Source organism: Malania oleifera, chromosome 11 (genome assembly GCF_029873635.1).
Source record: "Malania oleifera isolate guangnan ecotype guangnan chromosome 11, ASM2987363v1, whole genome shotgun sequence".
Lineage (NCBI taxonomy): Eukaryota > Viridiplantae > Streptophyta > Magnoliopsida > Santalales > Ximeniaceae > Malania > Malania oleifera.
In genome coordinates, this window is record NC_080427.1 from 10,140,651 (window position 1) to 10,155,056 (window position 14,406).

Here is a 14,406-nt window from a genome sequence, read left to right on the forward strand (position 1 = left end):
CCAGTTCGGTAGCTGATACTGAGACACCTACCCTCTCTAGAAGTGGAGCAAACCCCCCATTACTTTCCTAAAGCACCTTACCCAGCAGCTTTTCTTACACCCTCCAAATTTAAGAAGGAGATCACCACTAAATCCATCATGGACACGTTCCATCAAGTTAAGGTCAATATCCCTCTCACAAATGCCATGAAACAAGTGCCTGCGTACGCCAAGTTCCACAAGCACCTATGCACGTAAAAGCAAAAATCAAGGGTGCATATGAACAAGCAAGTTAGGTTGACCAAGCATGCAAGCTCAATTCTCTTAAGTCACCTCCCTCCAAAGCTGAAAAACCCTGGTGCTCCAACTATTTCATGTGTAAATGTCAATTACATAATTGATAGGGCTCTTTTGGACTTAAGAACAAGCATGAACCTTCTGCCATACTCGGTTTTCAAGAAATTTATCTTGGAAGAGCTGGAATCCACCCCATTAACCTTGAGTTTTTCTTATAGGTTAGTGAAAAGACCCCGGGGTGTAATAGAGGACATCTTGGTAAAATTTGAAGAGTTTAACTATCCTATGACTTCATAGTCTTGGATATGGAACCCTCTGACCCAGCCAAGGACCAGATCCCTGTCTTATTAGGATGACCCTTCTTGGCCACAGCCAACGCCTGTATTCAATGTAGGTCAGGGATTATGGATGTGTCCTTTGGTAATATGAAGCTCCAATTGAACATATTCCATGCATCTTAACATCCACCTGAGGATGTCCAAGCTATGGACGTCGATATGATCGATGAATGCGTTAACGATGTGATCTCCTCAATTTTATCTAGGAACCCTTTAGAGGAGATACTTCAACCTGAGAGCCCCTCCATGTCTAATCCGGATGACCCATATGAGGAGATTCTTTCAAGTCGTGATATGGTCTCCAGTTTGGAGGGAAGCATCTGGGTAAGTAAAACATGGCTCACAAAAGAAATGGGGGAAGACATGCTTATTATCCAACCAAGATGAGTTTGATATTTGCTTTCGATGCATCTAGATGAAGACAGTAAACTTAGCACTTTCGGGAGGCAACCCGAGGATTTCTATTTATCTACTCTTTTCATGGTGCGTTCTTAGGGTGTACATAGTATTGTAAATAGGGTTAGAGTGAAAAGTTTTAGGTAGTTTGGGGTGCAATTCAGGCATGACCAATACGCTCACGAGCGACCTGGTCGATGCTCTAAAAGTTATCTAAATTTTCAAAATACCGAGAAGTTAGACCAAGTGAGTGACCAGCACTAAAGTTTGTACGACCTGGTCGGGAATATAAAAAAATGGTTAAAAACTCTTTTTCCCTCGCGATATTCCACTTCCAAAACTCCCTCCCTCTCGATCATACCTCGTCGCACCCACTCTGTCCATGTCGCCCAAGCTTCATCCATCCTCCTCGAACCTTGACAAAATTTCAGCCACCACTCTGGTGAATCTTAACCTCGGTTGCAACCCCCCTTGTACGTGGTTCCTGATCTGCGACCCTCTAGGGTTTCAGGTGAGTGGCATTTTTATTCCTTCATTTCATTCCTCGGTATTCGAAAAATGCCTCGCCGACCAGTATCCAAGGCTGCTTCTAAGAAAACCCAGTCATCTCACGCCATTACCAAATGAATGAGGGCTCCCATTCAACTAAGAGATGAACCTTCATCGTCAGGGTCTAAGCATATGCCTCCTGTTTCAACAACAGTGAGTGGCTAGATGGCTTAGCCAGAATGGAGAGGAGGAGATGAGGGGACGTGGCTCAAAAGATGATCCACAACGATTATGATCTGAAGCCAATGTATGTGTTCCAAATGGGGGAAACTTGTGCCCATCCATGCAAGAAGTGTTGTGTCAAAATCTTTCAAACAAAGAAGTTCAACCACTATATGACCCCACCAACCATGACATGTCATCCACAACTGATGCTAGAATTTTACACTAATATGGAGCATAACCCCACTACGGAGGTCTGGATTACTACTGTGCAGGGTGCCTCATTCGAACTAACACAAACCCTGATTAATCAAGTTTGGTCCAATCAGGAAATGGATACTATTCCATGGGTACCCCTTAACTCCTCAAAGTCAGGTCAAGAATGTAAGAAATCTCTCATTCCATATGCCCTGCTGATTATAGCCATCCTATTGAAGAAAAAATTTGATTTAGGAAATCCTGATGAGCACATTTAGATTGGCGAGGTTACCATAGAAAAGACATGGGGCTAGAGCTTAAGCTTAATCGCCACGGCACCATTGAAGGTGCATAAGTGGGCGCCCTTTGAAGGTGCCCCAGGGTCAGAATTTCTAGTACCAAGATTCATTTATGATATCGAGGATGAGCCCCCACGTTTACCCTTGCCTCCTCCTTGCCGAGCCCTAAAGAAGAAAAGGAGGACAATGGATGCACCCTTTCGCGTCCACAGCGGTACCTCCTTTACCAACATCCCCTTCTATGCCTCAAGTAGGGGAAAAGCTAGGTTATCTATGCCATGATGTTGAGCTCCTTGGTTTTGAGGTGGTAGTGACACGATGGGAGATAAGCCAGGGTTTTCAAGCCATCTTCGAGATTCTTCGTATCAGCTTCCTATAGAAAGCTGAGTCAGTTATCCTACCGGGATTCTTTGAGGCATCAAAACCAAATGTAGCCCCAGCTCCTACTCCTACACCCTCTACCTCCCCACTGCATCCCCCACCTCCCACAGCTTCACCATTAGGGCATTCTCCAGCCCATCAACCTTCTGCCCCCCAAGCCACTTCACTAGCTAGTCTAGAGATTATGATTAAGATTGACTCCTCTGGAGAGAGGGACGAAGAGGTTTTTCCTACTGTGACCTCACCCCTAGTTGCCACCACAGGCAAGGTTCAGTCCCTCGTACAAATTCTTGAGGACGCTGGTCATATAGAGCCAGTCATTCCACCCTCACCTCCTTTGGCATCTATCCTTCCAGTTCCACCTGTGACCAATGCTCAAATTCTACCAATAGATTTACCACAGCTATTAGTATCTCTTAAACTCCAAGAACCCCCATCATCTGTCGGTATAATAGATATAGGATTGTTTCTCCACTATCTACTTCATCTGTCCCTCCAATAGAACTTGAGCTAGCTTCACAGGCACCTTCTCATGTGCCATCTCTAGTTCCAGTTTCATCAACTTATGTTTCTACGAAGGAGGGGGCCGCTACGAGTACACATTCTGATGAGGCCCACTAGTCTGTGGCAGGTATTCCATCTGACGCATCTGGGGACTTGGGAGGTAGCCCTTCAGAACCAGATCAATTAAGAAATATTAAACAGGGCCTAAGGCCAGTTTTTGAAACCTTTGATGACCGCTTCAACTATATAGCTTGTTTTCTTTCTTTTTTGTCTATTTTCCTTTTTGATAGCTCACCATGCTATTAACAAGGTTGTAACTACACCTATTATGCTTTCTATTACCAGTGTATTGCCATGAGTGTTAATAAAATTATCTGGTGATTTCGACTACGCCATTTGTACTTTGATGTGTCTATGCTTTCTTGTGCTATTTCTAGAATTTCATGTGTTGATGCAGGTACACCATTTACTTCTCATTGCACCATGCAGTGTTTCCTCTACCATGCACTCCAGGTTCTCTCTTTCCATACTTCACTGAGGACACTGAAGTTCTAAGTTGGGGGTAGGGGTAGGAAACACTACATGGCACATTTAAGCACAAAAATGACAAAATTTAAAATTTTCAATGAACAATGTTCCCTTTATGCCACTTTAACACTGTTCATACCCTTTATATACTTCTATATCACTTAAATTTTACATGCATAAGTTTATCAGTTATATAATTTTGTTATGCTCACTAACGAAGTAGTGAGTTACTGGTGTTTAGTCTTACATACTATGGTCAATATATGCTTTGAAACTCTAGGATAATTGACTAATAACTCATTCACTTTAATATGGTTGTGTAAAGACTGCTATTTACATGGTATTCCATAAGGCTAGGATACACTTACATGTGATTTAAACACTTAGGGTTCCTTGAGAGCACTGAGAGAACAACCGTGGTGACTATGACACCTTATGAGATACTATTGAGCCTGTTGATCAATTATTGAGTTGTTGACGTCAAACTTTGAATTTATAAAACTCAACTTTCCTTCTATTTTCTGGATATTCCTTGTACACTAGTCTTTGTTCTTGCATTTGCTAGCCTAGAGGTGACATCGAGTGGGGAGATATAAACCTAAACCTTGTAGCTTACTCAAGACGTGAAAATTAAGCCACTCCTAGTGATAGACTTATTTCGTGGACTCTTGTTCAAGCTCAATTTCCATTGGTGGTATGAAGACAACATAAGAGTGTAATGATTGTCCTAATTGACCATAAGAAGAAAGAAAATGAAAAGAATGTGCATAAGAAAGAAAAAGAGAAATAGAAATGCAGAGGAATGAAAAGAAAAATATATACCTGCTCCAAATGAATATAAAAAGGTCAAGCTAGGGACACAACTCCACACTTCTACATGTATAAGGAGTTTTTAGCTGACCGATGCATTTGTTGTATTCAAGCCTAGTCTATGAATGAGTCAATCTAGGGTGGTCTTGGTTGGATGTGGCAAGTGAGAAGATGCTAGGGTGATGGACCCAACACCTCATAAATAGGTTGGATTCCTTTCGAGACTAGTTCACTCCATATTTTAGTGTTGTTCCTTAAAATATGTGAGATGTTTGATCTTTACATTCTTCCTCACATATGAGAGTGAACCCATTTTCTTTGAGTGATTTTGAGGGAATACCAGTGAGGTTGAGTCAAGACAACCATTCTGTAGGTATCCAAGGGTACTTTAAGTGTGACAAATCATACACCCTACACATACCTTGTGGTATTGCCTATTTATACTTGAATTTACATGACTATTAACTCTAAATTGCAATTGCTGGTTGATTATCCATGAGTTATGATTTTCTTGATGACTATATCATTTTGAGACTTGCATGAGTGATTCGTTTTGGAGTTGTCTGTATAGTGAAGTCATGAAGGACAGAGCTTGTATGTAATTAGGTGACATACTTGTATGTAAAATGGTATGACTGAGTTGCATATGCTTTTATCTAATGTTCATTGGAAATGGTGTTTGTGAGTATTTCCCTAGAAACCCTCACAAGAATAGAACTCATCCACTAAGGTCAACCTAGGGGTTTAAAGCCTTTTTGCATATGGTAAATACAACCATATTTTCCACGAAAGAGGAGGTAGTTAGGATTTTCTTAGTTTTCTTATTTTTTGCTTTGCTCGAGGACTAGTAAAGTGTAAGTTGGGGGTTTTGATGAGTCCCTAAAATGCATGATTTTAGACCCTCATTACCTTTGTTTGTTCTCTTTTATCTTGTAGGTAACCTTTTGTTAACATAGTTCAGAGTTATGTAAGGTTTGTTCGTGTTTTGGGGAAAATAGGTTAAAAACCATGAAGTTAGGCATTATAAGAAGCCAAGGGAATATTTAGGACACTTAGAACTCAAGTTAGATGTTTAACCAAGTCCTTAGAGCTTCGGTGCATTCAAGGAAGAAAATCTTGTTCGACCATGTGGAGCGACTAGCTACCAACAGGGCCACCAAGATAATAGATGTAGACTCCAAGGTCAAGCCTGAAATAGAACAACTACAAGGTTTAACCAAGTCCTTGACACAATGACTCTTTGGGATGACTAGGTCTAGATATTGAAGTTTACTGAAGATAGAACTACTAAGAGTCTCGACCAAATGCTCGACCAGAGAGACTATTACGAGTGACAAAGTCAAGTTCCTAAGATTTCTTGAACCCCGAGATCGTGCAAGTATCAATCATTTACTCAACCAACAAGACCTAATTGAGCGACTATGTCAGGAATAGCTGAATTCAAATTCCTGCTTTCCTGGGAGCTCCGCCTAGGGCACAATCGAGGAAGAACATGGATGCGACCTGGTTGAAACTGACGATCTGCATCACGAGACACTTATAAAAGTTGCCATTTTTGAATCCCAAATCTTGTATACCCTAATGGGTATAAGTTATAGCTACGAACATGTTCTTTGGGTTCCTCTTTAGCCGATTTTGGGGTAGTGACAGACCTTAAACGCCATTAAGAATCACTGTAGATTAAATTTACATGCTTTTTTATTTGCATTCCTGCTCTGCTTTTCTTTGTGTATGAGTGATCATTAGTGACAGAAGATTTGTTCTGCAATAAAGAAGCCATCTTTACATGCTTTCTCTTTAATGCTTTCCTTTACTGCTTTGATTTACATGCTTTCTTTTATAGCTCTGATTGTGATGAACACTTAGTAGATAGGACAGCACTTCTACATCTTCAGTCTAGCCTACTACACGTACTAGCTTACGGTCTCCTATAGAGGTTCTTGTGATCATTGTGATAAAGTATACTCTGATTCTCGACCGTACTATAGACGGTTGGCGCACCCTTGCTACCCTATTCCATCGAATGGCTCCTTAGATCGTTTAGCTAATTCTCGGTTAGCTTAATACGGTAAACTGATAGAACTTAGATTACACACACGACATCCTAAAGTTGATTCATGATTGAGCACTACTTTGCAGGAGTAAGTGATTCATGATTGAGCACTACTTTGCAGGAGTAAGGTTAATATAATTTTTTTTTCCTTTCTAGTAGATTGTTAGAAAACACCTTGAAAAATACAATCTTTTTTACTTTTCTTTTACACAAGGCTACAATATACTGATTTGGAAATGGTTTGATAATTGCGCTTTAAGTCCCTAAGGATCGACACCTGAGTTCCCTCACTTTTTGCAGAACTTGGGATTAGTTAGGTTTTATAAATATTATTTTTGGTAGTTAAGGACCCAAGCCTTTACGAGCTTACCAATCACCAAGGGCATTACTAGAGGGGAAAGTTGCAGAGGAGGTATGGATAGGTAATGTGGCAAACTACTCTAGTTTGAGAGTATTTGGTTGTCCAACCTATGTACACATTTCTAGTAAGGAGAGATCAAAGCTTGATGTAAAGTCTATACGATGCATTCTTCTAGGGTATTAAAAAGGTGTGAAAGGGTTTAAATTATGGGATCCAATGATAAACAAAGTGGTGATCAGTAGAGACGTGATATTTGATGAGAAAGTCGTGGTGAAGCATACTTAGGAGGAAGGTGAAGAGAAGCAAGCGCCATATAATTGGAGCATAAATGAGCATATTGTGCAAGTGGAGTTAGAGAGTCAGGGCAATGATGACGGTGTTCATAATGCATAGAGTTCTAGCTTAGAACCAGCAGGATGACAGTATAGTTATACACGGACCCAGATGCACTAGCAAACCACCGCCTAAGTATGGATTTGATGATTTGGTGTCTTATGCTCTCATTACCAATTGCAAGGATCCAACTACTTTTCAAGAGGTGGTGCATAGCTAAGAGAAAAGTAGATGGATGGGTGCTATGGTAGAGGAAATGGAGTCATTACATAAGAACCACACATGGATTTTGGTGGAGCTTCTAGAAGGGAAAAGGGCAATAGGTTGCAAATGGGTGTATATGAAGAAGAAAATAGTATCAGAAAAGGAATAAGATATTGTTGACCTTATTGGTCACGCCCGGTTTTGATTATGACAAATACTCATTGAATCTAATGAGTGGTTGAGTTTTGTGCAGGAATCAAGAATGATAAGATCAAGATGTGCACAAAGCAAGAAAGGCTTGAAGACAATTTCATAACTCTTAATTGTAATACTTTTCAGTGAAGTTGTCTGTAATAGTAATTAGGGCATTCGGTTTGTAATAAGCTCACGCACATCACATGTATGATTTACTACGTAAGCTCAAACCGAACCATGAATGAGAAAGGACCGTAGAAAGACCTTAGGGTCCCCTTCGGTTGACCGAAGGTCCACCGACACCGGATTTTTTCGGTGCTTTCAAATTGGACCCCAAGTGACCTTAGGACAACACACATATTCACATATATTTGTTAGGCACTTGAATAGGAATTGTTTGGGTCGATACGGGACCGAAATGCACACTTGGTGCACTTTCGGTCGACCGGCCAATTCAGTTCAATTTGGCTCGGTCGACCGAAACCGGTCCAGGTCAACTATCTGACCCAGGCCCGGTCGACCGAGCCCTTATAGGTCATTTGACCTCGGTCGACCGAACCACCTGGGAGTCAACAGTTTGACCTCCCGGTCGACCGACCAAATTTGTACTCCAACTACCTGGTCGACCGAGGGGTCTTGAAAGGATTCCCAACGGTCTGGTCGACCGAGCCATGCAGTTCAAAAAGGGGCCGGTTGACCGAACCTCGGAGTTTTAGAAAATCGCCCTTGCCCGGTCGACCGACCACTCAATTCAAAATGCCCCTGGTCGACCGAGCCACTTGAGTCCTGGTCGACCGAACCATTTCTGGTCGACCGGACCTCTCGGGTTGGTCCAATTTTTACCGTGGTTAATATTTTTCTAAACAGGGTTAAAATGCCTAAAACGTCATTAAACTTTTTTAATAATACCCAATAGGTCCCCAACGGTCATATTTTCTCCATTGCCTATATATACAAGTTCATTTGAGAAAATTAGTGTGGGATTAGTCACTTTGATTAGGGAAAATTCTTTGAAAAACCAAAACCCTATAACACTCATTTCCAAGCTCCACACACTCAATCCTACGTTCTCATATTGCCTACATCATTTGTAAGTTGGTTTTGAGTGTTTATATTTAATAGGTTTGCTCTCCCATTCATATTTGACTGATTTATTTTGATTGAGAGCTAAACCTAAGTATTCTTAGGAGACTTTGTTAATAAGTCTATCCTAAGAAAACTTTGATAGATCTTCTAAGATTTGCACCTTCGTTGCAACATCTTAAGAAGTTGGTATTTTCATTTTGGTTGCAAAAACATTTTCAAATATCTACTGTGTTTTTATCTCGAAAATATTTGATGAGATATTTGCTAGTGTGATAAAATCTTTGTTGCAATATTCGTTAACTCATATATCCCTTGCTGAATACAAAGATTGAGTATCCTTTTTGCAAACCAAATTTATACGTTGCTAGAGCTTCATATACATATATGTATTGAGAAAACTTGTTGATTGAAATATATGAAGTTTGGATAATATCTTTGTTTGAGCACTTAGATTGAATATCCTGTGATACAAAGATAATTTACGTTTGCACTCTCACGCACTCATTACAACGATAGTAAATCTATTTGAGAGTTGACATCTTAGACCACATTAAGCTTACATACTGAATCATATAGTGGTGTATGTTATTGTGCGAATTTGGGTACATATATGCTTTACTTGAAAGCACAATCACTGTACCATTTCATTGTAATACACTTTGGTTGTATTTCCAGGCACGGGCCTGAAGAGGGAGACTAGCCCTGGAATAGTCCCGGATTGGCTTAAACCCGGTTAGGAAAGCTAGGTGCGTCGTCCTGTTAAGGCGTGTAGGTTGAGGTCAGCCCCGCTAATTGACCTGGTTAAGGTTGAGGTCAGCCCTGTGTTAATTTGACCTGGTTGTATACGGTGTCGCTCCACCCTTAAGTGAGCTATTAGTGGAATCCTCCTGCTTGCGAGCTTGAGGCGGGGACGTAGGCACAGTTGGCTGAACCCCGATAACATATCGTGTGTTTGCTTACATTTCCGCACTTTACATTTACCGCACATGTATGTTGTGGGTGAATGATGCGTATGACTTAATTTTTATATTATATTTATCTACGCATTTGGAAATTGCATAGACAGGCCCTAGGTTGTGCATATACTGTTGTTAAATACATTAACCTAGGAGAAAAAGTTTAAAATTCCAATTCACCCCCCCTCTTGGGAATACACAAATTCTAACAGATAAGTTCAAGGAACTGTTAGTAGCAAAGAGATACTCATAAATCAAAGGGATTGATTATGATGAAATCTTCTCCCCTATGGTTAGGCACACTTCCATTAGGGCAGTGTTGGGATTGGTGGCACATTACGATATGCAATTGGAGCAAATGGACGTAAAAATAACAGTTCTCCATAATGATTTGGAGGAGCAGATTTATATGGTATAGCTATAAGAGTTCAGTCAACCCGAATAGAAGCATTTGGTTTGTAAATTGAAGAAGTCATTTTACGGGCTAAAATAGTCTCTAAGGGAATGGTACAAATGTTTTGACTCCTATTTGATCTGGATAGGCTACATGAGGTGTGAGTATGATTGTTGCATTTATGTTAAGAGTCTTGATGATGGTTTTCTTATTTTTTTTGTTGATTTATGTTGATGACATGCTAATTGTTGTGAAGGATAATACTAAGGTAAATCAGTTGAAAACTCTGTTGAATAGAGAGTTTGACATAAAAGATTTGGATGCATCCAAGAAGATTCTTGGGATGGAGATTCATAGGGACAGAACTACAGGAAGATTGTGGTTATCTTAGGGCAGTTATGTGGAGAAGGTGTTGGAAAGGTTTAGCATGACTAATGCAAAATCGTTAAGTACACTATTAGCGAATCATTTTAAATTATCTACCGCTCAGTGCCCAAGGATAGATGATAATATCCGTGACATGTCAAAGGTCTCCTATGCTAGTGTAGTGGTGTGTTTAATGTATGCTATGGTATGTACAAGACCAGACCTGACATAAGCTGTCAGTGTGATGAGTAAGTTTCTTTCAAATCTAGTTAAACAACATTGGGATGTCGTCAGGTAGATTTTCAAATACTTATGGGGCACTTCTCACTATGGCATCATGTTCGGCAGGCAACAGAGTGATTCATTAGTTGTGGTATATGTTTATATAGATTATGCAGGGGATCTAGATGACAGGAGGTCTACAACAGGGTATGTGTTCACCCTTATGGGACAACCTATTTGTTGGAGGTCTATGGTACAATCTTTGGTTACATTATCAACAACTGAGTCGGAGTATATAGCAGTCGTCGAAGCTACCAAGAAAGCATTGTGGCTTATAGGTTTAATCAAGGAGGTGGGTATATAGCAAGGTGGAGTTTAGCTGTGTTGTGACAGTCAGAGTGTCATCTATTTGGCGAAGAACCAAGTAAATCATGCAAGAACCAAACATATATATATATATATATATATATATATGTGTGTGTGTGTGTGTGTGTGTGTGTGTGAGGTTCCACAGGATTATGGAGTTGATTTCTTTAGGTGAACTTGTGCTTGAGAAAGTTCACACTTCTAAGAACGCAACAAATTTCTTGACAAAGCCAATTACCACGGATATGTTCAAGCATTTCTTGGACTTGGTGAATGTCTCCAATTGCTAGACGGAGGCGGTCCTAACCTATTATCCCAAGATGGAGCAGCTGGTTATGTTTTCAATTTTCTCCTAAGGGGCATATATTCTCTTAAGTGAAGATTGTTATAATATGTGGCTCATATGTTGAGTGGAAGATATGTGCAAAGAGAAAACATGATAGAAAACATTGAAGCTGACATGTACGAGGAAACCGTCGACGGTTTCCCTAAAATTGTCAACGGCTTTGCCAGGTGCAAAGAAATAGACAACTGTTTTTGGTGTTGTTACATCAATTATTTGGTCTCGGCTTCAAACCATCGACGGTATGTCTGAAACCATCGACAATTTGGCTTGGTTACTCAGCTTTGATTTTCAAATTTTGAATTGGGAAGTTGGATAGGTTGGGTTTTGGAGGAAAAACTTCCAAGAAAGTTGTATATACATATTGTATGATGTAACTCAGTGTCTTTGAACACAAGATAGTGAAAAATTCATTGTCATTTACTTCCATAGATGTAGGCATTGCCGAACCACATAATTTTTCGTATCATTGTTTTATTGCTTTCATTATAATATGTGTGATTTTTTTTTCTATATATTTCACTAGTAAGTGTTGCATCATGAGATTTTTTGTTTCCGTTGCACATTGATTTGCATAACAATCACAAAGGTTAAGTCTATATTTACTACAAAGGATATTTTTGCCTAATCAAACTCCCTTGAAAATTGTAGCTCACAATTAGAAACTAAGAGCAATGATTATGGGAAAAAAGTAGCTAAATTGGTGGAAAGTGAATATGCTTGCCACAATGCAAAACATGACTGTTGAAATATTAATATTTTAGATAAGGTGAAAGATTATTGCTCTATATTGGTAATAGGGCATGGTGGGAATGTATATTTAATTATCAAAGTAGTGCCAAAAAAAGGAAAAACTCATTGCAGACACGTGTCAATATGGTTGTTGAGAAGTCAAGTTATAGGATTGTTTGCTTGGAGTTTTAAAGGCATAAGCACGTGACTAAAAAATGGTTATGTGTTTATCCTATATATTAACCTTAAATTAAATTATTCAAATGTAAATTTCTACATGTATAATTAGCCAAACACATCTAAAGTAAAATAAATAAAAATAAAAAGAATCAAGACAAAGCTTGAAAGAAATAAAATGCACACATTAGGATAGAAATTACTAAAATACTCTTTATATATATATATATATATATATATATATATATATATATATATACTTTTTTCAAATTTAAACATTAATGGAAATGGAAATGGAAATGTTTAAAAAAAATTAGCTAAAAATATGGATTGAAAATCAAGGATTTATGAATAAGAGTTTTGAATCTTATACTAGTTCACAACTATAAGGGAAATACTGGATTATAGAGTTCGGGCTCACCCCCACTATATATATGTCTTTTAACAAAAATATTGTGATGCCCATGTCCCAAAATAGATAATATCTCGTGTAAGACATAAAAACTTTTGACATTAACAATTAGCACCTTTTATGGCAATCGTAGACTTTGGTTGAAGGACTAAACCAAACTATACATATATGCGCTCTCCTAAAACTCAAGATAGAATGACATTGAAAGCTAGCTGGTTAAGAATTGAGAGAAACTCTAGTTTGTTCGATTAGTGATTTTGAATGATTTCAAGCATATCAATACATGTGAGTTTCTTTAATAATCAATATCAATTGCTTTATTGGATTCATAACCTACAAAACAACCATATCTAGCTTGGCAAATGATACTTCAAAACCCAAGTCAACTTGAGATCTTAAGAATCATGTGAACGAATGGGTCTTAAACCCAAAAAAATAACATTAAAAACTAATTATACAAACAACACATTGAGTAACATATATGAAGATTAAGTACATGAAAAGGTCTATCCAAAATTATATGCGAAGAAACTATGTTTGCCTTGCATATGTAATCAACAAATGCTGCTTGAGCCAAAGTATCCACCCTTTTTCCCACGCTTGGTTGTTTGACTCCCTCTGGTGCTCTTAACTCTATAGTTGGACCCCAACTTGATCATTTGCTCCATCCTCCTTACTTTCATTAATTTCTTCTAATTCTTCATGCCTTAAAGCAATATCAACTTTAGATGATAATAAATCATAAGGCTAATCTACTCAAAGAAATTATGAATCACGGCACATGGACTAATGATTTTCACTTGAGTTTTCAAATTAAAGAACAAGGTTTTGCCCAAGGCTTCATTAACCTAGTGTTGATGATAACAAATATATTATGAACTAATGGCTTTGTGATTCAGTTGTGTTCTATAGGATTAAAGCCATTGAAGTTAAAGAATTGAGAAAAGATTTGAAGAGTTAAGTTTAATTTATTTGTATTTTTATTCTTTTATCTGTACTATACTTGTAAATCTATAAGGAGATATAAGGCTAGGCTTAAATTGGAAAATAAGGAACAATAAGTAGACCGAACGTTGACCCTTTGCTAAGGGCAGTCGACCGGCCACTCAAGGTAATTAGCCTAATGATAGTTTTCAACAGGCAAAAAATGGCTATTTTTCATCCAACATATATATATGCCCTCCTAAGCCTTGAGTGAGAAGATATTCATATTGAACAACCAAGTGCTTTTACTTTCATTCTCTCTCAATCTATCTTTGTGCTTTATTTGCTTCCTTTTGAGAGAACGCCAAGACTCTTTAGCCTCATTTTACTATCTCTCAAGAGTTTGCCTTGAGCTTTACGTTATAAGTCTTTCATTGTGAGGAAATTTTATTTGTAATCTCTCTTGTAAATTGGTGTCTTTGCCTCCAAAGCAAGTTATTTTGTGTTAGCTTTGGTGCAATCCCAAGAGTGGGGTGAATTAGAGATTTAAAAATTCTTCCTAAGATTATCTAATCCAACTACAGTAAAACTCAACCTATGGTCAATCTAAGTATATATGAAATTGCAGATATGATATATTAAATAATTTTCAGTACATGCACCACAATTTCAGTATTTCTCAACTAGATACAATGACATGTCAATCAGATATGCAGTATATTTAGCAGGCAAATATAAATCAAGCATAAAGTAGAATATAATGTAGGAAATGTAAAAGTGACATCGAATATGATATCATGGTTCGGCCAATCCTGCCTACATCCCCGCCTTGGCTCCCTAA

The 14,406-nt window shown here is 38.6% G+C and overlaps 1 protein-coding gene across 1 annotated transcript in view; it reads left to right on the plus strand.

The window, feature by feature from the left end:
* Window positions 1–761: 761 nt before the first annotated feature.
* LOC131167401 (uncharacterized) overlaps window positions 762–14,406 on the plus strand; it is a 29,406-nt gene continuing 15,761 nt past the window's right edge. The window contains exons 1-5 of the mRNA XM_058126211.1: window positions 762–938; window positions 2,598–3,045; window positions 3,102–3,194; window positions 3,394–3,449; window positions 3,561–3,616. Coding sequence (XP_057982194.1) covers window positions 762–938; window positions 2,598–3,045; window positions 3,102–3,194; window positions 3,394–3,449; window positions 3,561–3,616 — 830 coding nt within the window. The remainder of the gene's footprint in view (window positions 939–2,597; window positions 3,046–3,101; window positions 3,195–3,393; window positions 3,450–3,560; window positions 3,617–14,406) is intronic.